This window comes from Anopheles aquasalis, chromosome Y (assembly GCF_943734665.1).
Source record: "Anopheles aquasalis chromosome Y, idAnoAquaMG_Q_19, whole genome shotgun sequence".
NCBI lineage: Eukaryota > Metazoa > Arthropoda > Insecta > Diptera > Culicidae > Anopheles > Anopheles aquasalis.
Genome location: NC_064879.1, coordinates 885,578 through 911,805, shown reverse-complemented (window position 1 = coordinate 911,805; position 26,228 = coordinate 885,578). Strand labels below are relative to the sequence as shown.

At 51.8% G+C, this 26,228-nt stretch overlaps 1 protein-coding gene across 1 annotated transcript in view; it reads right to left on the bottom strand.

The window, feature by feature from the left end:
• Window positions 1–26,228, bottom strand: part of LOC126579587 (telomerase-binding protein EST1A) — a 48,101-nt gene that overhangs the window by 3,179 nt on the left and 18,694 nt on the right. Inside the window, exons 6-10 of the mRNA XM_050243018.1 lie at window positions 14,795–15,216; window positions 14,626–14,699; window positions 14,440–14,543; window positions 14,072–14,349; window positions 13,758–14,003 (exon numbers count right to left, since the gene is read on the bottom strand). Of these exons, the coding sequence (XP_050098975.1) occupies window positions 13,758–14,003; window positions 14,072–14,349; window positions 14,440–14,543; window positions 14,626–14,699; window positions 14,795–15,216 (1,124 nt within the window). The remainder of the gene's footprint in view (window positions 1–13,757; window positions 14,004–14,071; window positions 14,350–14,439; window positions 14,544–14,625; window positions 14,700–14,794; window positions 15,217–26,228) is intronic.

Genomic DNA, 26,228 nt, shown 5'->3' with positions numbered 1-26,228 from the left:
ATTACCAGCCAGCAGATCGAACTCAAGGGATATGGAGATGCGTGCGTGAGTGCGGACATATTCTGATGTGCCACATGAACGTGGAACGCAATGCGTGAGCGTCAAGAGCGTCACCTTACGTCGTCGTAGTCGACGTCGAAGCGCGGCTTTTCTCGAAGCACGATTCTAACCCTGCGTACACATAGTCCAGAATCTGGGCACAGAATCTCCGGGTTTTTTCTGTGTCTAGCGTCCACACTGTCCAAAATCTGGGCGTAGATCTCATTCAGACAGATTCATCTGTCAATTCGTGATGTATGCCAGATATTTCTGCCGAGAAATTTTCTGGAGTCTGTATTTTGGTTTTGTCAGGTTTAGTATCGCTTTTGCTCGTTTAAATAATTCATACTCTTTGTTTTCAACAAACGAGCGAGTGATCGGTCACGCCGGCAGCGCCCAAATCATCACTGGTGTGCTCGGAAGGAAATCCCATACAAAATCCGTCAAAACCGTTATCGCGAAAACTTTAATGCACGTGTAGCGAGCGAAAACACTGCGCGGAGCAAGCAAGAACTTCAGCCAAAGGTTGTCAATTCATATAAAAAGTGTAACTGTTGTAGGACTCTGAAGTGACCATCGTAGAGCTCTGGCAAAGAAAAAAAAAAGTATTCGCGAATACTTTGTTTGTCGGGTAGGCGCAGTTTAAGGGGGTGGACAAGAGGATGGTAGTGGTGGTGGCGGTGTGCAAACATCAGCCAACATATGTGTGACGTTGGCTTTCTATTTGTTCTATTGTGGTTCCGCTGTGGGGAAAGGGGGAGGAGGAATTGTGCGAATCATAGCGAATTGCGAACGCTTGTTGGGTGAGGACAATGGTGGAGGGGGGGGGGGGGGGGGGGCAGAGTGGGTAGGTTTAGCTCCGTGGCGCAGCATAATGTGCAGCATTCTTAAAAGCGAGGGTGAGAGAATCAGGATCTTGTGGTTGCCGGGGAGTTGCTTTCCCAGGGCTTCAGGTTCCACTGACGGTAATCAAATCGTAATAGACTCCCAAGAAAGATTGGACCCCAGGACTCAAGGAACGTTCCCGCAGATCTCTAGAACTGCTATGAACCAACTGCTTCAGCTGCTTCTTCTCTTCTTCTACTTCTACTCTTCACAGACACATTATACATGCCCAAAGTCACACATTGGAGAGGGGGTTGAGGGCTTGAGAGCGGGTACTGAGAACAGGTTCAGGGACCAAGGGCAGACGACCACCAGGCGACGACACATCGCAGCGCTACTCGTCCGCACGAGTGGTTCTCAGTGCGCAGAGCACAATGCAACAAAGTAAGCGACAAACGCAGCGATGTGCTTCCACTGATGCCAAAGACAAACACGGGAGCGGGAGTGGCACGCAGCCTGCCACGCTGATCACGCTGCCAAACCCACCACACATTTTTCCAGATTCCCCCTCCTCCTCTCACACAATCCCTTGCCACATCGAACACACATCCAAGTCCCTGAGTAAAGACAGAGACTAAAGGCAACTAGCACAGCGACTCCACGCGTCCCTTGTGTGTTTTTTCTTTTCTTTTTTTGGGCCGATTTGGCGCTTTTAACGCCCGTGGGTCTGCTTCCGAAGATTTGGAGACCTTTTAACACACCTCCACCACCCACCTCATTCAACCATCTGCCCTAACCTCAAAAACCAAACCGCTAAAGATTGCGCTAAATTTCGCGCGCTCTGCCTGATCTGATCTGATCGAGTTGCTGCTCCCGCTATTTCACTGCGTCCGGTGATTCTTGTCCCGGGTCCGGAGCTATGGATCGCAAACATTGGGCGCCGCCAGAGAGGCGCGCTTCGCGCAACGGTGCGAGAACCGCACCACACGCCGGGACTTTGGCTGGCTGCAAGAGTGCTAAAAGTGCGGGGAGGCGAACGCCCCCTCCCAATATTTAGCACACCACTTCCGGCTCCGGTCGCTGGGTGAATGAAGGGCGGAGGCGTGTGTGCAGCAGCCAAATAGGTTACCATTAGGCTCTCCTCTCGCTCTCCTTGGTAGCTCGCGGTGAAGAGGGGTCGCTGTGGAACATCTCTCGATCGAAGCAAAAAGGAGGAAGCAAGTAAAGGAAGCACACTAAACGGAAGCGCCGCCACATTCCCGGTTTAATCGGTTTGATTCAATTAATAAATTCATCAAAACGCGCGCGCGCGCGCCTCGCTCGCAATCGCTTCTAAATGATTGATTACAAAAGCCGCCGCCGACGCCACTCCGGCCGTGTAGTGATGGAAGGAGTGGGAAGAGATCGGGGAGCAGGAGGGGGGGGGGAGGTGGGGGAAATGGGAGCAAACGGGAACTAGTACCGCGCCCGAAAGGCGTGCCCCAAAGTAAAATGGTGAATGGGAGGTTGCTGTTCGAGGAGTAGTGCTGTGTTTACCCCCCCCCCCCCCTCCCACCACCCACCATTCACTAGTGCACACGCGCACATGCACAGGGCGGCGAAGGCGGAAGACGGGGGCTGCAGAAGCCGCCCCACTTGACCGAAGGGCTCTCGAGGCTGTGGTGTGCGAGGGCGGCGGTACCCGTGTTCCGTGTGGCCGCAACAGAGTTGCATTAGGGTCGTGATCGTGCGTATGGACCCTACTCCAAGAGCCTGTCTGTCAATAACGACTGGTTTACAACTCTTGAAAAAACAACTCGCCATGAACTGTATGAACTATGAATGAATTATCAATGGCTACTGCGATGATTATGAACAAATGGGTACACAAAAAACAACTCAGCTCAGCTGGCGACTAGATTGAGATCCACTGTGATCAAATTTATCCTTTTTCGATTGACAAATAAAGCCTAGCTGTTGTATATGTAATAGATACCTCTCTACCGGTTATAACAGTTATCAGGGACACACGCCAGGCAGAACCAGTTGCTATCTACGCGGAGTGATTACTGGAAGGCGGGAAGGAATGTAGAACATTCTAGGAACCACCAAGTGGATTTGGGTGACAAACGCGCGAGTTAACAGTAGTTTTTCGAGCTTCTAAAATCTTTTAAAATTTTCTCCAATGATTTGTGCATTTTGCGCAATTTCCAGCCGACGACCCGGACACAAATAAATCCAGGAATTCCGAAGAAAAAGAGCTGCTTCTACACGTATGTTCGCCAAGTTCCAGAAAGCGTTTGCATTTGTTTGATTAGTTGCGGATATCGCATCAAGCATCTCCAATTTCAGTCTCGTTTGAAAGACTCGCAGTCTGTTACTAAAAGGTACACGACTGAGAAAGGGAGACTCGGTACAGCTTTGGTCGATTTTGTCCGTTTCGTCAAAGTAACCATTGATTGCTAACGATGTTGGTTTTTGGTGAGATGTTGATGATGTTATGGTGGTATTGGTAATTGTGCTGCATTGGGACCCAAAAAAAATAACCAACTCATTCATAAATTTAAAACAAGACTGCTGAATTTTTTCAAGAGTTGTAAACCAGTCGTTATTGATAGACAGACTCTTGGAATAGGGCCATATGTGTGCGTTTTTTTTTTGTTTGCGAGTTCAAATCCACATTCGTAGGATCTGCAGAGGAAGATCAACAACCCCCGGCAACCAACAACATCTTCTCTATCAGTATCTCTCTTTCTCCCTCTCTCTCTCTCTCTCTCTCTCTCTCTCTCTCTCTCTCTCCCTCTCTCTCTCTCTTCTGTCCCTCGCCCTTTACACCAGTCATAAATTACGGTCTTGTGCAGCAGCAGAGAGTCTGTCCACAGCCTAGGGGCAGCCTTGGGCCGCGGCCAGGATCCTGCCACGAATGCCGAGAAGCAGCACCCCAGAGAGCAACCCTCTCATTATCAATGCAATGCTTTTCCCGCTCCCCTTTAACCCCCACCAACACTCACACGCAGCGGAAAGGTAGCAACGAAAATGGTGGTATGATGCAAACGCCTGTAGGCCAGAGCGTAGTAGCGATCGACGGCGATCGGCTGCTGAACGATGCACAGTGCAGAGAAAATCACATCTGCATCTTCTACACCACGCCTTAATTTGTAGTGTCCTCTGCAACAGGCCCAAGCAACAGGAGCAGGAGCCCAGGAGGACATTAAGTTTGATCTCTTAATAATGCTGGCGCGCTCGATCACGACCGTTACCCGGACAATTTAAAACGACGAAGAGAATACGAATACTCTTGATCTTTGGTTGGTTGGTTGGTTGGTTGGTTGGCACGCACAACAACACATACCGTGCTGAGTGGTGGTTGTGGTTGGGGTTCCTTCACCTTTCGGACACACGAAAACGCGGTGCGCGACCCCTTCGGGCGTTAATTGCTCTGCTTGCTGCTGCTGCTGCTGCTGCGACGGAGAAGCAGCGGTTCACCACCACGAGCCCGCGTTTCATCGAGCATGACCGCCTCCCAAAGAACAGGAAGCAGCAGGGAGGGAGGGAGCGAGGGAGGGAGGGCGAAGGTTCGACGGTCGCATAATTCCCTTTTCGCACTCTGGTTCAGGCGAGGGGAGGCCGCCCTGGCCACCATGTGTCTCTTTTGAATTTATTTTGTTTTCAGCGATAAAATCCCCCCCCCCCTCCCTGCTCCGGCTCCTCTCTCCCGTCCACAGAACAAAGAATGAGGAGGATTGGTTTAAGAAAGGGGAGGAGGGGGGGGGGGGGGAAGGAGGGGCTCGCTCGGACAATGACACAACGCGGGCGCCAATGAACGCCGTCGCCGCCAGCGAGAGATGGGCGAGTTGCACTTTCTTGGAAACAATATTTTCGCTGGCGTTTTGTGGACTTCCACGCGAGCACCACGAGTCCTTCTTCCCCCCTTTCCCTACCTGCGCCCACCCAGGCAGGCTGGCAGTCCGTGCAAAGGGATGATAGCTACTGAGGATACTGAATAGAGGAGCTTCATGGAGGGACAGACTTGTGAGCTGAGATCATTAACTGTTGGATGGATTGCTTCTAATCCTGATTTACAATCAAGGAAAGCGTGAGAGAGAGAGAGAGAGAGAGAGAGAGAGAGAGAAGGAAAGAGAGAAAAAGAGAAGGAAACAAATCTTCCTGATAACGGACACCAACATCCCTCTAAAAATGTAAAAAAAAACTCCCTCTATCGAGATATTCATCACTGTATCGCAAAAAAAGGAAAATTGTGTTATGTTCCAACTATACAGGGTGTACCATAAAAAAATGAGAATGTTTCCATTGCTCAGTTTTGAATATTTTTTCAACGCCAGTATGGCATTATGGGGTATTGGTGTATTCGACAGATTCATATCTATCAAATAATGTATGGAAAATAGTCGTGCAATAGATGTCTGTACGGAAAAATGTGCTGAAAGGCGAGCAGTGTCGATATTGCTCATTTCAATAACAGCGGTTCAACGATGTAATCTTGGCATTGTTTAAAGGATTAAACGTTCTATTCATGAAGGGCCAAGGTCTAGGAAACACGTTAATGGTCGGCAAGGATCTAAGCGCACTGAACAAGTGGTAAGATCGGTCAGAGGAAAAGTTAGAGAAATCAAGTGCGATCCATACGAAAGCTTGCAAAAGAGTCGAATATCTCAAGATCCTCCATGCATCGGTTGGCCAAATATGACCTAAAAGCAACCTCTAGTGCTACGGTGAAGTGTAATTTAATAGTTGGAATGATAAAACATCTTTGATATGAGGGATTGACACATTTGTTGTCAGTTTTGATGACGAAGAAACCGGTTAGCGTCATATTAAATTGCATATTGATGTTTATATCATTTTTTTTAAGGAACAAGTTTCACCATGGAAACTTGCTTTAAAGCTTCGATACTCTAAAAAATGTTGAGTTTCAGCAAGATTGAGGCCCATGCCATACGTCTAAACGGACTCAAACATGGTTGAAGGATAACATGAATTGTTGGTCGAATGATTTATGCCCTCCAAGTGGTCCTGATTTTAATCGGTTGGGCTATTCAATATGGGCGTTTGATCGGGCTAAGACCAGTGAATAGTCACACCATACGGCAAGCTCGCTGGTACCGTTTATCACCAAAACCCTGGTCTTCTAAGTTGGACTCCTATGTTACCGACGGTGTTGTGGAATTCGTAACCGCTTGGAGAAATTAATTGAGAAAGCAGGCCGACAAAACCACTCAGTTTGTTTGTTTTTGATAAACAATGAAATATAGAGCCTATTTAGACATTTTAAAACAGTGGAAAACCTTTAAAAATGGCGTGAAACTTCGATAAAAGATTTTCTCATTTTTTTATGGTACACCCTGTAATCCTTTCTCTGGATCGGCCTGTTGTTGCCGCGTGATAGTAGTAATAGAAGCGCAACAACTACCATTACTTCTACTTCAGAGCAGAGTGGCCCGATAGAGGATCGCACACCCTGCACCAAAGCGGATAAGCCGCTGCCTGCCGCCGCAGTGGCTCCCAATGCCCAATACGCAACAATGTGCTTCACATTCCTTGCATCACCGCCCCGCTCCCCGCAAGGGCTAATGAGGGGCGACGCGGTTCGGTTAGAGCAGGATGAGATCGCACCACATTCCGTTACGCTACCCCCGCAGATGAGGGCGCCACGAGTATGGGGGAGACCTTCGCGATTACATGAACGTCGATTCGGGTGGGAAGGCGGGGGGGGGGGGGGGGGAGGGTCGTGGCGTTCCGGTCAAATCCACCAAAACAACAAAGAATAAAAAAAAAAAGCAAAAACAAGCAACTGATTTGATCCAACTTCGGCCGATTTCAGATGTCGTGCAGGCGTCGTGAGAAACCGATTGACAGAAAATACCACGGGGCGATGATGTCGCGAACGGTTCCACCACTTTAGAGCCCGCCCGCTGCTGGCCATTTTCAGCTCGCTCGACGCAGTGCGTCACGATTGCGTGTGTCCGCGTGTGTGCAATCGGATAAATGGCTAAAACAACACCAAAAAGGAGGTGGCGGTGGTGGTGGTGGTGGCGAAATCCTCACGCGGCCACATAAAACCATTTGATTAACGGACCCCCATCCAACGGCCTGCTGCTGATCGCCTAATCTGCTACCGGTTCGATGGGCATCGATGAGACGTGCTGGCTACTGTCGCGGCTGTTGCTGCTGCTGCTGCTGATGATGAAGAGGATCATGATGGGAGGACGCGCCGCGCCTGCTTCTCGTGATGAAAGTATAAAAGTTTCAAATTAGCAAACACGATGGCCACCGCCACCCCTTAGTGTGTGTCATAAATTTGAGTTCAGCAGGCAGCACATCTTCCTCCTCCTCCTCCTTCTCTTCCTTCACTAGATAGCTCATTTTCATTTTATTGCTTTATACATATCCCAGGAGCCTGTCTCTAACGGTATGCCCGCCACACCGGCAGGCGATTTTAATAATGAGGTGTGTCCGATTCCGACGATCATCAATGAGCGACCACCGAGGGGAAAGGGGGCGTCATGTCATTGTGGTGCCGCAAAGCAGCTAATATTGGGAATCCTCCATTGGGGGAGGGGGGAAGGGGGGTCGGCTGCCGCTACTACTAGTGAGCTTTCGGTTAAACGGTTTAAGTCTGTACCAAAGCTCTACATACCCCCCCCCCCCCCCCCCCCCCCCCATCGGTTTATATATAGCAATAAAGGCGCTCGCTGATGAGCGGTAGCGGTGGTGTCCACACCATCTTCTTTCGTGCGACTGCTGGCCACCACCCCATATTATTTGCATAAAGCGCAGAGGGCGAAGAACCGTTTCTTCTTCGCCTAGACAAAGGGTGTGTGTCCAGTTAGAACAGCTGAGTGCTGGTGGCGCTCATGATGCGAGAGCAGATAACGCAGCACGAGAGGCGCGCGACAACCACACCCCTTCCTCTTCCTCTTCTCCCAAGTATTACAATTTTCATCCGCTTTCTGCCGTTATCTGGCCGCTATCGGCGGATAGGGGGTTGAAGCCGAGCGGCGAGGAAGGGTGCGGGGGGGTGGGGGGGGGGGGGGGAGGGTAGAATTGATTGAGGGATGGATGGTTGGCTGATTAAGAATGGGGCGGCGGGGAGGTGGAATTCCATTCTTATGCAAATATGGCGTGGGGCATGATCCGGTGGGCTTCGAATCAGAATGGGCCTGAAAGAGAGGGGGAGGGGGGGGGGGGTTCGGGTTTAGGTCCTTTTTGCAGAGGGGCCCACAGCCAGCACGCTAATGGTGGGGGCCAGAACAGAGCAACGGTACATCCTGGTACCGATAACACTCCGAGACACTGCCCAAGCACCAAGAAGCACCAAGCATTCATCGGTTGACCACCCATTCCTCCCCTCTCCCCTCATCCTCTCCGGCACCATCGTCACCTTAATCTTTCTCGCCGCTGCTCAAGCTCAAGCAGAGATGAGCTGACGATCATTAATAACGGCGGCGGCGGTGGTGGTGCCGACGATTCGAAGATCGCGCACTATCATCTGTCATACCTTTATCATCAGCGTCCGCCTCCAGCTCTCGTGCTCCCGGCAGCGTATAGCGCGCTCCTTTGAGCGCGACATTTACACTAGGACACCCCCCACCCACCCTTGCCCCTCTCAGAAAAGAGGGATCATATTTGCGCGCCGCGAAAAACCGTGCCCGGCTTTAAAGGGGGTGTGTTTGCGTGTTGGCATACTCTATTTTTGGCTCTAAAATGCTCGCGCGCATTTCGCGCACACCCCACCCCGTCCCCAAATTCCCAAGAGGAACAGCAGGAGGTTGGTGGACAAACAGAACGCTCTTAAGGCTAAATGGTGCTTGACGCGACCCCGTATAGCCGTCTCGTAACGACCTTGAAGAAGCACGAACCATCATCTCGCCTCTTGAATTTGGATGGACATTTTTGCTGGTGCTGCGGCCCGGCACAGGGGTGTGTTTACTAGGATGCGCGGCACACAGCGTGCAACGGTCGCTGATGCACGAGGAGCATCAAGATACCCGCCATCGCTCACTGTGGTAAATAGATTTTAGAGCTTTGCAATAAACAAACAAACAAACATACAAACAACGGCGAGGATGACGTCGATGACGACGAAAATGGCTGGCTGTTGAGCGCGTTGGTGCGGCGTCGTGTGTTTAACAAAAAAAAAAAAAAAAACCCCCCACCCAAACGAACGAATCTGACTTCTGATCTGCAAATCTAGCCTTGTGGAGCCTTGTGTCACTCCTCCATGGGGTTCATCCACATTCACCAGTGCTTTACTGATTGTTTGAGTGGAGAAGAGCCCACAATACCCCGAGAGGAACCCCACTCCTTTCCGCAATCCGGAATGGGTAAAGCTCTCATTGTTGCACTCGCTTGGCTTGAAGTTTTTGTGTTAGATTTTCGTTTTAATGGAGAAAAATGGAGAATTTTGCGAGAAAAGTGACGTGGCGACGAGCTTTTCCCGCATAGGTTTTCATTGTGTTTCTTTACCTTTTCCCTTTTCGTGCACCGCTTTGTGCTTTTGTTTCATAGTAAACCGCGCTTCACATCCAGCATAATCAGCTAGACGAAGTAAAACGACTGCTGGTGTGCCAAAAAGTCAACAGCAACATCAGCGACAGCAACTAGAGCTGGCAAGCGAGAGAAAGAGAGAGGAGGGGGAGAAGATAAAACAAGAGAAAAAAAAAATGACGGTGGAAGGATAGAAGAATGATGTCCAAGGTAGTTACGTTAGGGCGCAGCGGGGCAGCAGCAGGAAGGGAAAATAGCAAATCCAGGCGGAAAGTAAAAGAGGAAAAACAAAGCCCCCAAGACCCCAGAGGCACGAAACGCATGAGCAGAAAGTCCAAAGAAAACGATCGCAAGAAGATGACCAGAAGGGTAAGATGATCAAGACAAGATATTGTGCGGTCAAGACAACGACCACGTCGTCGACGACGACGACGACGACGACGACGACTTGCGATTTCTTCTAACGGGATTATCGGGCAACAAGAAGTGCTTTAAGGTTTTGTCCTCGGCCCCTCTCTCTCTCTCTCTCTCGGGCTTCCTCTTATGAGTGCTTGCGCGCGCGCCCTCCTCTCTCTCTCTCTCTCTCTCTCTCTCTCTCTCTCTCTCTCTCTTTCGCTCTCCTAGCTACAAATGCTTTCCTCACTGTACCTCTGGTTTTATCCATTCTCCAGCTACGTTCAGCGAGCATGTTTGCCGTCCGGCATAGCGGTACACACATACACACACATTCACGAGGGGCGGGACAGGAGGAAAAGTGTGGGGGGACTTAAGCCGTTCTCGCGGCGTTCCTTCATTCCCGCGAACACTGTCCACTATGCGTTTCTCTATTCTCTCCTCCATTGTCTTTTTCATTTCGAATTTTTCCTTTCGCTCGCTCGCTCTCTCTCTCTCTCTCTCTCTCTCTCTCTCTCTCTCTCTAACACACGTGGCACGCGGGTGTGCACGCACACAACATGCCATCTCACCAAACCGATTAACATCATTTTCAATTCATTTAATGTGTAACAAGTGCTGCCATAAATACTAAAAAGTAGCAGCAGCAGCAGCAGCAACTGGGAACGGAATGGCGTGCCTTAACCCCCAAGAAGAACCTTGCTGTGGTAGGGGGATGGGGAGGGTTGGTGGTCACCAACCAGCAGCACATACGACCTCGCGGGGCGTTCTACAAGGCGGCGGCGGCGGCAGCAATAGTGTAATCGGCGAGAAAGTCGCACACCAGACCTCGACCTCACATCGTCCCTCATCCCGCCTGCGCCCGGCATCTTATCCTGTTGGTGTGCTACCTCCTCCCCACCGCCTTCCGCTCCCTTCAATCCTTTTGGATCACGCGTGTGTGTGTGTGTTCGTACACGCTTTGTTCCGCCGTGCACGGCAAACGGAAAAGGTCAAAGCCATGCGCGAAAACTATTCCCATTCGTGTGGCAGCGGTGGAAGGGCGAGGGTTTGGCTGGCGGAAGGTAAGAGGGACAGTGGTTTCTTCAGTCCCACCGGACTAGGAGCTGTGAGAGCATTTTATGCTGTGATTTTATGATTTGAGCTGCCTTCAAATAATACAACCTCTCGCTCTTTCTGTTACAGAGGAGACCACACCATTATGTCTGGCCTGGGCAGTGACTTGCATGCCACCCCATCTGGCGCATGGCGGTTTCCGTTAGATTTGTTTTTGATGATTTCTGTCGATCGTTGTTCTGTCGACCATTTTCCAATTTTCCCTCATCCGTGCCCCATTGCTCTTTGCCTCATCACATGCAATGCTTCTGTCTCTCAAACACCTACGAAAAGAGTTTGCAATTGCAAACGTGAAGGTTTGACGCGAGAGTCCAGATACCCCAGTCCCGAGCAAGTTCGATGCCGGACGATCCACACCAAGCGACGCTCGGTCACCGGAGCGTCAATGGTAAGACAGGGCGACGCGAAGGCCCAACCAGAGCCAGAATTTCGCAATAGATGTTAATGGTCCCACCGAGGGGAGGACCGACCGCGGCAGCGATGGTAGCATGAATTCGCAGCCAGTACTGCTGTTGCTGGGGCCAACATTACACAGTTTGTTCACCGGAGCAGCAGCGAAGGGGACGAATGTAAATCGGGGCGTAAGAAATGGACAAGAAGAGGATAGGGGTAACTGAGGCCGATGATGCGCGACCTCCTTTTCAATCTCGCTGGCCCGGTCACTGGATCCTCGGCCCCGAAAACAGGGGCCAGGGGAAAGTGAAGTGAGAAGAGAAAGAGAGAGAGAGAGAGAGAGAGAGAGAGAGAGAGAGAGAGAGAAAGAGAAAAAGGGGAGCGAAGGAAATACCCCAAAAAGGGCGATCCGGATCGCGCTTCTTCGCGTTGCGCCGCACACGCGCATTTTGCCCCATTTGCGCGCGCCGCGCATTGATGCGGCCTTGTTTGCTCGTTTCCCGGAATCAGAGCGACACGTAGCGTCACACGCACAGACACTCGGATGCAACGTGAACCCGCTGGTTAACGATTCGTCATCCTGTGTGGCCAAAGGGCACGGTGCACGGCCAGCAACACGAGCAGCACCGGCCGCCAGCTGTGTGATGACGACGCAGCGCAGAGCAGAGCTCGCCTGCGCGGTCACAGCGCGGTCATAGACATTAAAACTCAGGTATAGGGATTGAGCCGATTTCACGGTGTGCCAATTGGCGAAATTAACAAACGTGCAACACACGCATGAGGCGCAAATAACAACGACGCACGACGGCGATGAAAACACACGAGGCAAAAAACAAAAAAACAAACCACGAAGACGCTGCTCCGTGCCCCGAAGAACCGTTCAATTCGCGGACTGATGTGAAGATTAGGCGGTTGATTAGGGTGGGCGGAAGAACAACCCCCCCCCCCCCCAACCCCCGTATCCACACCACCATGCATCACAACCATCGTGTGCTAATGATGCGCGACCGTCGTGTGTCATTGATACTGGGACGGCTGGCGTGCGAGCTCCTTCTTGTCTCTATCGAGTGGCTCGTCGGTTGTCCTTGTTTCATTTCCATTTTGCTGCGATTCCCATGCTCGCGCTCTGTTCGTTCGTCTCCTTTCTCACATCTGCCTCAAACGATAATAAAAGAGAAGGATAAAAACCAACCCAAAACAACACCAGGCCAGCGGAAAGCGAAAACAGCTAATTATTTACATCTGCAGCGGATCTCGGACAGACAACGCACGTCAACCAGCAGCCGAACGGGATGAATGGGCAGACGGACGGACGGACGGGCGAAAGAAGCATATTTTATTCGACACGGTCGTCCACAGTTGCCTCGACTTCCACCCCTTTTGGTAGTCAGAGTTTGGGTCGATTAACATGAACTCATTAACAAACGGACCCCCAAAAAGGGCGTTGCCACAACTCGAATGAGTGCGCAGAGTGGTGATTCGATTTGTGGACAGGAAGTTCGCGAGCAGGATCGAACGGATCAAGCGAAATCAACCAACCTATCTGGCACCGGAAGCATCGTGCGGATAATGTTGACGAAGCTGTTCTTATTCTTCCACCCGTGGTACAGGTTGGGTGCTGCAGAACCGCACCATGCGCAGGTCAAGGAACTACCCACCATAAAGCCAATTCCCGCCAATTCCCGCCAAATTCCGATCCGAAAATAAAGGCACGGAAGCGGGGCGCACAGAAAGAATTCGAAATACAAGGGCGGGACGAAAACACTCATATTACACTAATAATAAGCCATCGACCACCCCATCTAAGTAGCAAGCACTGTTGAGAACCGAGAGGACATGCTCTCCTCCTGTCCCCCTTCCCCCTCCCTATCATCATCATGCCGCATTGTCGTCGTCGGCTTCATCCGCAGCAGCAGCAGCAGCATCTTCGCTGAACCGTGCAGGCATCGTACATACCACACCACGCTACCACACGCTGCTCAAATTATGATTAATATTCATAAGCGCTCGGGGTGTACGTTCCGCCCGGCACCCGATTGCCTCGATTAGCTAGATGGAAAAGCTTGAGAGAGAGAGAGAGAGAGAGAGAGAGAGAGAGAGAGAGAGAGAGAGAGAGAGAGAAAGAGGAGCATGGGAAAGAGGCAGAACAGTTCTCCTCTCGATCAAAGAAAGGGTTCTATTCTATGCGGCTTGTGCGGTGCCAAGCGAAGAGATTGGCAGTTCCACCTTGAAGCACCTCTGTTGGGTGAACGAGGAGGAGTGGAAGTAGGCGAGGAACGATGGCCAGGATCGAGGCACGTTGCGCCGTATCTTCAGATCAATGCGATGAAAGAATTTCGCTAATTAAGCCGAAAAAACCCGCACCGAGGGAGCCGGGCTGGGCATTATCGGTCGCACCATTCGTGCCAGACCGTGCGGTGGCCTGGGCACCGATCGCGAGGATTCCTCGAGCTTACCAGGCAATCGGATGATTTGTGAGCTAAGCAACACATCATGGGGCTTACCTTTCGCCGCTGCTCGTGCTTCTCCCGAAACTTCTGTTGCTGCTTAAGCTCCTTCACGCGACTGGCTAGCAGTGTTGTCTCGCGCGGAGCGTTGTTGTCGCGCAGCACCTGCACCTGCTGCTGCTGCTGCTGCTGCTGCTGTTGCCAGTCCCGCGGCATCTCCTCATCGCCCGGTTTTTCACCGTCGTTGCTCGACCGTTGTTGTTCCGCTGCGATCATTTCATTCACACCACCTACACCGCGTTGCTGCGTAAAAAGAGCAAATATTTAGCGTGCCTTCCACGTTGTCCGCTTTATCGTCGCCGTCGTCTTACCTGCCCGCCGTCGTCATCGCTTGGCGCTGGCAGCATAACGCACGTGAATTGCGTGTCTGACCCTGATGAGTGCAGCCGCAGTACGGAGGGCTTCCGTCCGGACACCCACTGACCGAACTGAAGAATCTTGTAGACACGCAGCGTGTGCTCTGCGCGCCCGTCTTCCGTGCCCATATCCGCCTCAACCGCGATTGGTAGGTAGGTGGGAGTGATTGCTTCCGCTAGGGGCATGAACCCGGCCATATGGATATCCTCTGGCAGCCTGCCCTGAGTGTATCCTGCAACCGAGAAAAGAGCGAAAAGGGTACGGAGTCAACTCAGCAACACGATCTCGAGTAGCCACCGCGGCACAGACCAGGTTGACTTGCCTTCTTTCTGCTTGGAAGATGCACGCAGCCAGTTAACATCTATTTTGGACAGCTGGTTCAGTAGTGTTGCCAGAAGTGGCCAAGGATCGTATGAGGACCACTTCCTACAGAAAGGAGTAACAGTGAGAGAGAGAGATGGGATTGAATGACAATCACCGAATTGACCAACCGGGGCCTAGGACTTACTGCAGTGTGTACTTATCCGTGTGCTCCGGATTGTTCCATAGGTGCTCGTTACAGAGTAACCAGTCGCACCATATCTGAGGGGAAGAAGAAGGAGTAGAAAAAAATGATATGAAAAAGATAAAGAACTGCAGCAGTCTGAACTGCTCAAGCTGATAGTTGATACACTTACCTTTAGCGCCTGCAGGAGTGGCGGTGCGTTGCAGATAACTGTCGTATTCGTATCGTCTGCAACGACAACATCAAGCGGTTCCTCTACTAGCGGTACCTTTCCCAGCGCCTTCTGCCCAGCGTCTTTTGCTTGCTCCTTTTTTTTATTGCGCCGTTTCGTGGGCTTCTGTTTCTGCGGCTGCAGTGACGGTGTTTCTGAGATCGATGAGACACTAGAGAATGATAAGGCCTGCTGCGGGTGCTGCTGCTGCTGCTGCACCGAACCGTTCACCAGCCACCAATCAGTGATGCCCAGGGAAGCGATCTCCAGGACTCGTTTGATGATTATCCCAATGAACGGCTTAACTACGGACATGGCGCGCAGCTCCAGCTCCGACGGCGTGCGCGGCGAGCGCTTGCTTTCGGCAGCAGCGGCATCATTGTCTTCAAGGGTGGAAAGAAAGAGAGAGAACGAGAGAGAAGGAAACAAATGAATGAAAGAGGTAGCATAGACAGAATTCTTGGCAGAGATGAAGGAGTAGCAAATGAGCCATACACCCGGGTCGATTAGCGAACAAGCGGCAAATGGGGACCGCGCATTTCCCTGAAAATCCCCCTTCATCCCCTCCTATGCCGCCACACGGTGTGGCGTGGCAGAACAGACCAAAAATCGTTTCATTTCCCATGAAAAATGCAATCGAGCGAGAAGTCTCCGGCAGTGAGAGTAGACCACCCCCGAGAAGAAGGACGATGGACCGCACCATTTACCTCACCAACGAAATCCCAGTGATGAAATGGTCCGAACCGGAGCGACGGGCGACCACCAGGATCGCGATCGTAGACCATCTGATCGGATACCGAAAGTTGCACCACAGAGCGGTCGAGAGATCGAGGATCCTGGGCATGATATCAAACTTGAGGTGACTTTTGCATCACGTTTTGCACGCTTTTCACCTGAGCATGTCTGTCAGGCCAGGCCAGGCCTTTTGGTGGATAGTGATTTTTTTGTTTTTTAGACCTTCACCATGAAACATTCATGCACCCTCATCTTCCGCCCATCTCCCATAATTTCAACTGGTTTTATATTTTAGAGACTCACTCTTTCAAATGAACTCTTTCCTATCAGAAGTTTTGCCTGGCATTGCCGGGCTTTTGAGTAAACTGAAGATGAAATTTTCACATGTGTTTTTGCGAAGGTTCATTTTTGATAAACTGTGATTATTTTTAAACTTCAAACCACAAAAATCACTGCAAAATATTCTGCTAATTTCGTAGCTGTTCGTGCTTACCAAGAACAGGCTGTTATGTTGACTATAACATTTTTTTTTATTACAGGAATGGCACGACGCACCTATTTCAGTTATTTATATCCTTCCACTTCACAGCTAAAAATGATAACGTAGCAGGGATGTCTAACCATTGCATGAGTTCTCTATAGCACTCTCATATGTATAGAACATTTTAAAATAGTCAGCGATGCAAAAATTTAAAACAAAAAACCACCCTTTGGCGTTTTGACCACATTTTGGCGCAAATACCCCTCTGTGCGTCGTCACCGAGTCGTTCTGGTCTAGTGAGCGGGAAAATGGTCGACTTCACCGACGATTCGCGGAATGAATTTCCTTCACTTTTCCCACTGCGTGGGGCCGCGTGCGCGTGTGTGTGTCTAGTCAATTTACTTAATTCGGGAATTTTTTGGGAACGCTGCAGCAAGAACAAGTGGTTCTTTTTGCGCCCCCTGTGTGTGTGTGTGTGGTCTGGTGAGTGGGGATTGAGATAGCCATCGGACCAAACCGACCGACGAGAAATGCTTCGCAAAATATCGCGACGGGCTCCAGCGAGAAGCGAAAGTGAAGCGAGAGGGACGGCCATGGGGGAAACGAGGGGACCCTGGCACGCCACGCCACGCCACGCCTGCAGCGATCATTGTCGCGAGATTGCTGGCGGCAGCGGCGGCGGCGACGAGGACGTCGACAACCTCAAGACGATATTCTTCCACCCGAAACTCATTCTTATCATCGCCATCAACGTAGTTGGAAGGAGGGGTGGGTTGAGGAGTGTCTGAGGGGTGCATTTCCATCAATCTCGCCACAAACCATCGCGCGACGCGACCACACCCAGCAGGCAGCGGAACTGCACACAACAGCATTGGGCGTGCCAGGGCGTCTAAAAGCCGCTTATCAGACCATCAGATGGGTGTATTTTTCGGGGGGGGGGGGGGAGGTGAGGGATGAACGATGAGGGTTGTTTGCGTAACGCCCGCCCCAAAAGAATGGGCGCACGCTCGATTCGATTCTCGATCGGCCTCTTTGCACGTAGCCACAAATGCGAGAGATCTTTTTCGAGGGGCACAGAGGGATGATGAAAGAGAGAGAGAGAGAGAAAGAGCAGCGGTCGTGGCGCCACGCCATGCCGCCACGCACAAGGGAGAGTAGTTCTGCTTTTATAGTGGGCTGGAATCGATGTAGAAAAAGAATCTCCACCGCCGCACCCCTCGCTATTTAAAAAAAACCACAAAACAAAAGACCAAGCAGCGACCAACAGGTAGAGACAAAAAAAAAACCCAATAAATTGACGACGATGCCCCCCCCCCCCCTTCCCCGGGGGCCAGCTCCCTTCGACGCTGCCATAATCAATTGCCTTGGAGGAGCTTTCAGCATCATCCGCCCACCCTTTCCCCTCCCACCATTCTCGTCAGCGTACAGTAAGTGCTATCCGAAACCCCCTCCAGCGGGGGCCAAAACTGCTCCAATCTCCCTCCGTTTGTCTATTATTTCCTGGGTCCTGGGGGCTGGCTAGGGTGACGCTTGGTGTTGATTACCCTCTTCCAGTGATCAGTGATCAACCCCCGCAGCACCATCCTCACCCTTGAGCTTCGATCCAGGGGTCCAGGGAGCGCACGATTGGAGCACGCGCGGACGATACGCTGCAGGAGTTGGCGGAAGATGGCGCCAATCACGACGTGTGGCACACGACTGGGTGGTGGTGGTGGCCCCAGCAGCAGCAGCAGCAGCAGCAACCGAACCCCCACCCGGGCCTGCCGGTCGCGATCGAAGCCCTTTGTGTTTGTCCCTTTTCATCCCCATTTTTCCTATTCCGGATACCGCAACCGGGCCCACCCTCATCTCATCTCATTTAACGAAGTTCATTGATCGCATGATTTTTTTTTTGGGGGTGGGGTGAGGGGGTGTTTATCGGGGATCTGTCTGCTGGGCGGGGAAGCTGACCAAACTCAGGGCACGACGACCCCATGCCGAGGGACCATGGGACAAAGGATCAGGGCAGGGGGCAGCATCCCCCCGCTTCTTTTTACGATCCAGTCCGAGATCTCGCTCACGGGCCAGCCAGCCAGCCAGCCAGCCAGCCAGCCAGAAGGTCGCGAAGACCGGAAATGGCAGCAATTAGAGCGCGAGTTAGCGGCTGGATTCGGTGGTGGTGGTGTTGGTGGTCGCGGTGTGCCTCGCGAAAGGCGAAACTATTTCCTGTCGCCTTCGTCCGGGCGTAGGGGTGGTGTGGTGGGGTGGGTTTTATCTCGCTTTAGCTCGCTCGCTACCTGCTATCCCGCCCTGTGAGGGTCACGAGTACACCCGGGAACGGTATCGAACGACGACGATGGCGATGATCTCCACCGGGGGGTGGGTGGAACCGGATTGAAGGCAAATCTGAGGCCGAGTTGATTCTCGTTATCGTCTTCCACCAAAACCCCCTGCCTACCCACCAACTACCCTTATTCCTGGCTCTCGTATCGCCTGTTAAATCTGCGGCTGCTGCTGCTGCTGCTGCTGCTGCCGACGACGATGACGACGATGAGCCCACAAAACACATCCGGTGCCGCTGCGTCGTAGCCGGTGTATTTGCTCCCCTTCCCCCTCCCGCCCTCTCCCCCTTTTAACTCATCGCTTCGCGGAGAGAGAGAGAGAGAGAGAGATGTGACGAGAACGACGACGACGACGAGCAGGCGAATCATCTGCTTGGTAATGTTGCCCGGTCGGCCTCCTGGCGCAAGAAGCAGAAAGAAAAATGGAAAAAGCGCGCCACGGCGAACGATGGCCCCCGCCCGTCCGCCCCAGAAGGGTGAAACGAGAGGAAGTAAAATCTAAAAATTCTCTCTCTGGTCGTGCGCGCGCGTGCGCCACGGGCCCATCGGCGTTCTGGGGAGGAGGGGGCGAGGAGGGGGCTGGCGTCTTCGGCAGCAGCAGCAGCGGCAGCGGCAGCAACAGGCATCATCACCGTCGCCGTCGTCATCGCGACGTGTCGTGGAAGGAGCGGAACGCAGCGGAAGGTCAACGAACGGCCTGGTACGGCCTTCCTCCTCCTATTCCCATCCTCCCCCCCCCCCCTCCGAGATGAAAATGATGTGCGTGGCTGCGTGTGTATTTAGTATGTAATTTATTTAGGAAATTTATGTAAGTAATGTATGTATGTATGTGTGGTTTTCGCCATTTGTCATCGGAGTACAATTCAAGCCATTGCTGATCTTCTTTCCACTTTCTATTATTCTCTCTCTCTCTCTTTTTTTTTCTGAATGTTCATGTGTGTGTGCCTGTATGTGTCGATGTTTGGCAATTTGACACACCCAACTGTTGACGGCTTTTCGCCGTCGACACAAAATGGACCTCAAAATCCCTTTACAATGAACAAACCAACTAAAAAAAAAAAAAACCACATGTCTAGAAGAATGAAGGTAGGGTGTAGGGTGTGGTGGGGTGTTATGCAAGCACAACACCACTCGCGCAGCACCACCTGCCTGCGCCTGCGACTTGCGCTTCCCTTCACTCCAGAGATCCTGCTCCTCTGCTCTGCTTCTGGATCAAACCTTCTAGAGCTCCAGAGAGATGAACTACCCCTCGCCCATTCCAACCCTTCTGGCTCACAGATTCTGGTTTAGCACGATCTCTCCCCCCCATTTGCGCGGCTAATTATCGCGCAAAGTGACTGCTGCTGCTGCTGCTGCAATCGTCGTCGTCGGCCCCTGTCCTTACGTACGATTTGCGCCTATCCATGATCGTGCACTGAAGAGGAAGAGGACGAGGAAGGGAGAGAGTGGTGTGTTGGTGAGGAGCCGGATGGAGAGAGAGAGAGAGCGAGAGAGTGAGAGGTGGATGGACCGTTGGCGCCACCAGTCGCAGCGGCAAAACGGGAAGCAACAGGTTGAGAGGGTGGATGGATGGCTATTGGGGGTAAAACGGGGGATGATGATGAGGGATGGTTGAGGGATGGGAAGAAGATTGAATGTTAAGGTAGGTCGGTCATCAGCAGTATGATTGGTGTGTGTGTCGGGGGAGGGGGGGGGGGGAGTGTATTGCCATTATCACGATTGTTATTATTGCCAACCATCCCCTTCCACCCCCACCTCCCTTGCCACACCCCTTCCATTATATCGCGGGATTCGTTGTTGCGGTCACCGATCGCTGCCTGATGGCTTGTTTTTGCCTATTACACCCTTACGCACCCCACCACCCCTCCCCCCAAACGATGCCCACCCTTGCAGCAATTTCTCGCAACGACGACGACGACGAAGAGCGAAGCGATTAAAGGATCGCCCCCCAGGATCACGATTGAGGACAGCGGACGACGACGACGAATGACGATAATCATAATCATTTGCCAACCGCGTCGTCACCAATGCTGACCATAAAGAGGGAGCAAAAGAGGAAAATAAAAAGAAGACAAAAAAAAGGAAAGAGAGAGAGAGAGCGAGAGAGAGAGAGAGAGAGAGAGAGAGAGAGATCCATTTCCTTTGCTGCGTCTTCTACCGGGATGGTGGAATGAATTTTTGGCGAAATTCTACAAAAGACTTCAACCGGGCGGGCAGCAAGCGACGAACTCTTGCTGTACGCATACTTTTTTTCTTTTTCTTTATTGTAGGTCATCAGAGAGAGGACATACGGAGTGTGTGGGTGGGACAAACCACCTTCCTCACATTTCCTCCACGCACCCCCCCCCCCCCCCCCCCCCCCCCCTTGACAGGTTGTTCATTGCTACTGAAGGGGCGCTACTGTTGCTGTTTGCGCTGCGAGGTTATTGGCTTGGATGCGCGCGTATGTGTGTGTGTCTGTGTGTGTGTGTGCATCACTGTACTTAGGCTGCATATGAGAAGGGATGGCAGGGGGGGGGGGGGGGGGGGCGAGCAAAGGTGCATTTGGCACGAGGGAGCACGCTCATTCGCCTGCTCGTCAACCACAAACAAGCTGACTCCGGACTGGGCTCCGGGCCCCTGTGCTCTCGATCAATCCGAGCGCATAACCAGCGAGCATAAGGGTTCGCTGACCCGTGAAATGGGTCAATCAAAGATAGCTTCGAAATAAGGTATGTCACCGGTGGAGGGGGGGGGGGGCGGAATGTGGAAGAAATAAGACATGGAGAAGGGTGAGTTGGTGGGTGGGTGGATAATCGGTGAGAGGGAGGGGGGGGGGGGGTAGGGGTCTCGCAATACTGATGACCTAATTATGGACTGGTGGTGCCCACTGCGCAGCAGCAGCAGCAGCTCTTGGTCATCTCACACTATATCGAGATCCTCCTCCCCCACCACCACCTCCTTCCAGCCACTTCTTTCGGAATTTCACAAGCGTTTGCATATGTAATTAAGGGAGATAATGCGAGAGAGTGAGAATAAAAAAAAAAGGAAGCAAAGAAGGAACAAATACGTCCTCGATCGTGCGATATGGCACCAGGAAGGAGGACGAGGTGATTGAGGGCTGGATGGTGTGTCGCTCTCAAATAAATCCCAGCCGTTCGGACGGAACCGGTACCGGTACGGTCGCGCAGCAGGTCGCCGTCGCCGTCGCCGTCGCGCAGTCCAAACGGCAAACGACATCGTAAATCATCCACCAGAGGCGAGCGACCGCGTCCTGCCTGCAACAAAACCGGCATTTATGCTGCTTGACCCGCTTCTTCTAAGGCCGCACGCACACTGGCCACAACCAACAACCAACAACAGCACACCACGGAAGAAGCCCAAGAACGCGGAACAACAGCCGGGAGTGTAGACTGACCGCCGGCGGGGAGGCAGATGAGTCGCGTTCGCATATATTCCGCGTTGTTTTGTCAACCGTGTGCGTGTGCGCTCCCCCTCGCGCCGTCCCAAAATCCCTTTTCCCAATCACCCATCAATCAAAGCAAACACAAGTTCAAAGGATGCGCCCGGTGGTGCTGCCATGGTGTCGCTGTGAGTGTATTGTAAAATGTTCAACGAGCTGTCAAAATGGTCATAAAACGATCAAAACACACAATAGGCACACAGGCAGGTGGAGTGTGGCGCGCGCGCGCCTCGCGCCCACACAGCGTTATCGCCGATGATGTAGAGATGTCGGGCCACATTATTTATTACTTGTTCACTCCGCACCCCCTCAACCTCCCCCCGAGAGCCTGTGCGATGTGGAGCACACACGGTGCAACGAGGAGAGAGAGAGAGAGAGAGAGAAAAGCCGAACCGAAAACCAACAACAGAAAAGATTTACAAATCTTTTTTTTTTCCATATCCAAGGTATCTGTGTGTCTGTGTGGCTGACCCACATTCACAACACACCTGCTGCTAGCGACACGCGCACCAGGTGGGCAGAGGACAGCTCGAGCGAAAAGCAATCGGGGCGAAAACCTGGAATGTGTTGTTGTGTTGTGGGACGACGGCGACGAAGAGAACCATAAAACGACCCCAACTAAGGGAGTTGGCAGCTGATCAACGAATCACAATCGGTCGAAGTTGATCGGTTCTCGCTCCGCTCCGCTCCGATCTGATCCGATCTCGTCCGATCAACGGGACACAAAACACAATATATGGCCGGGTGTGGGGACCCCGGTGGCCCCGACCCAAAACTCCAATAAATCACACAGCCCCCCCCCCCCCTTCCCACTTTCCACCATGTCCATGTCCTTCTTTTCTCGCATTAGAGATCGCGAGAAAGATGGATCATCAAAGAATCCACCCAGAGAGCAGCATAGCATAAAACATCGCAATAAAAATAAATTAAACATCTTCCCCTTCGCTGTGCGTATCGTTCAAGTTATGCTGATGAGCTGTGTTCGGAGTACTAGTCGCCGGCGTCGGAGGTCCGGCGGCCGCGACAGTCTAACCTATATCCCCCGGGGTGAGTTGTCCCTCGGGACACACGATCGCTAGTTTCTGGCCCCCAAGGTTTCTGGCCAGAAGATGCACGTTGGGCTCCGGATTTTTGGCCCCTTTTTTTATGGTGGTGCGGGCGCACATTAATGCGTAGTATTAGGGCGGGGGTGGATAGCGCAAGCAAGAATGAAAGAAGATGGCCGATGGCCCTCGTCTTCCACACACCAGCCACAGCAGCTAGTGCCATCGGTCATCGCGCTTCGAACACCTAGCAATATCTCCCCCGACCGGAGGGACATAAATCGCAATTAATGTATGCGAGAGGCCGCCTCCCCCCGTACTTCCTCTTTCTGTGGGTTCTTTTTTGGGGCCAAACCACGGGCCACCCACCGATCGGTGGGATGCCTCAAGTGCTCATATTCTGTTGTCGCCACCGATGACGACGGGGACAGACAGGGGGGGCCCGTCGGTATGCCACCCCCTAAAATTGGGTTAATTTGGCCAGCCTGGCATAATTACCGGCAGCATGGGTGGCATGGATGTGATGGAACCATTCTTCTGTCGGCTCTTCAAACAGGGCCACTCTGCGCTGATGATTCGCTTTCGCGGACAACAACAGCATAGACCACCGGGCGGGGAAGGGGGAAGAAATCCCCGAATTATGCTAAAACGGCACACCACCGATGTAATGCACGAAGCCTTTCATTCAAAAGCAAGTAGAAGAGGGTGCTGCAATCCATGAAGCGGCCCATACACGCATTAATTTTATTTAGCAATGTTTTCGGTGGAGGAATTGCGCCCAATTGACGTCTTATTTTTTTTATTTGCTCGTCTGTGGGCAACATTGGCCCAGTTCTCAATGTTTCATCAATCAGGGCCACAGACGCATCAATATTAGACGTCAAATCCCTGTATACCGTGTCCAATATATTCTTAAACCCTTTTTTTTGGATGATTGTGGTATGTTGACAGCACCTAGTTCAAATATCAATATTGTTTTCGCAAATTGTAGTGTTTACTTTACATTTCGGCTGTTGGATTGGTCTATTTTATGAGGCGGGTCTAATTTTAGTAACCATGAAACCACTAAACATACGGCTCGTCCGTCCTTATATATGTTAAAAAAAAAAACATGAAACTATTACGTGTCTGTGCTATAAAAAAGATGTTGGATAAGGAGCGTCCAAGCCCTATTTTCAAAACCTTGAAGTATCTTGGAATCATGCTCGATTTCGTATATCGAACCATTAAAAGATAGCTTGAGACTTCCTCTTTGAATTACAAAAAAAAGATCGGAGCGAAAGCGGTCGGCTAGTACTGAAAAAGTGATCAAGACCGTTCGGGAACGTATCCGACGTTATCCTCAACGTTCGACACGAAAAATGGCTACAGATTCGAAAGTTTTGATATCAACTACGTATAACTTTTTTCAAATAGGAGCTAGAATGTAATGTTCATGAAAAATTGAACGTTCACGGAATTTCGGAAGCTATCCAACAAAAAATAAATGAAACAGCGACTCTTCTTGAATCGCGGCACGCTGGTCACGACTTGTCACGACTTGTCTTCTCTGACGAAAAGCTTTTTGTTCTAGAGCAAAGTTGTGGTGTCCAAAACGATAGATTGTGGTCCAAAAACATTAAGGATGTAACAGATAACAAAAAAAAAAAAACATCCCCAGGTTTTCCAAATGCGACTAGTGTGATCTTTTAGGGTGGTATTCGCCGGCACGGCAAATTACCCCCATTTTTTATCGAAAAAGGCGGATAAATTTACCCAACGTCTTATAAAAGATAGCTTATGAAAAAATAGTGAAATCTAGTGTGGAAAGATTATCCGGGAACGAAAATTATATGTTCCGGCATGATGGAACGCTCTTGGAGGTGCATTTTTTGCTTCAAAACTCGTGCAGGGACAATTTAACCAGATTTGTAGAGAAGAATGAATGGCCTGCCAGTTCACCAGATCTTAACCTACTGGACTCCATCGTTTGTTTATATAATTATTGAACCTAAACGAACAAAAAATGCAACCATCTTCCTTCTAGCGCCGGTGGCGAAAGGTGAAAGAGCAGCATTGCATTTTGCAGCACATTTAGGGCGATGGGAGGAAGGTAAGGAAAGGAATAAGAAGAGACAAGTCATTCGAACGGGTCAGGTGAAAGGCGCAATGCAAACCACACTCCATTGCACCATCCGAGCCGAAGTTAGGTGTGGATGAGGGGTGGAAAGGGAGGGGGGGGGGTGGAGGGAAGAGGAATTTGCACGCAAGTGAAGCAAAGATTGCGATCTCCAAACCCTGTTTAAACCCCTTTTTATTTTATTTTTTTTGGGGCCATCAAACGACCATCACGACCACAACCACCACGCCACACACCGTCATCTTCCACCATCATCAGCATCGTCACACAATGGCTGCTGCGCGTCCTCGATGGTCGTGCGTGGTCGCAGTTGAAAGGTCGCATTCCGGCGCGGACCATCGGCCAAGTTCAAGTTAAGCAATGACACCACGCAGCAGCAGCAGCAGCAGCAGCGCCTTTGAGCGAAAGAAACACAGTGAGAGAGAGAGATGGAGAAAGAGAGAGAGAGATGGAGCGAGCGATCGGGAACAGCAGGCTCGTTCGTTATGCTGTCTGTTATGTGCTTGTTATGCTGCTGTGAGCGACCGCGGAGAAAGCGCGAGCCGCGAATTAATGGACGCAACGACTTCCTTTCCCTCCGCAACCCTCCCCCCCCCCCCCTTTTTTCCACCGCTTGTGTGGTGTGCCTGCCTGGCTCGGCTGGTGGCGCGCGCGATCACGGAGTGGAAGGAGTGCGATGCGGTGCGGTGCGGTGTGGTGCTGACCGAGTGACCGGGGGCCCCGTGGCCGCGTGGCTATCGGCATATATTTCACGCGAGCAGAACCACATTGCTTGGTGCCAGAAAGGAAGGGAGGCCACAGGTCTCCCGCGGATCAACAGCAGAATAGCAGGGGGGGGGCTGCAATTGCAACGACGACGACGACGACGACTGCGGGAGTTTGTCAAGTGCAATACACAAGGGGAATGAGTGGGGGGGGGGGGGCAGGGTGGTGCGCGCCTCCAGCTGCGCAACCGCTTTGACCTAATGAGCCCGAACCCTTGACCATGCAGCACACACACATATGCATTGCTGGTTGGAAACGCACGTACAGCACACAAACACACAGCTACGGAGAGGAATGCTGTGTGCTGTGCAACCTCCGATCAGCGATCCCGTTAACAACGGCGACAACAACAACGACGACGACGACGCAGCGGAAGAGGAGGAGGAGGAGGAGGAGGAGGAGGAGGAGGAGGAGGAGGAGGAGGAGGAGGAGGAGGAGGAGGAGGAGGAGGAGGAGGAGGAGGAGGAGGAGGAGGAGGAGGAGGAGGAG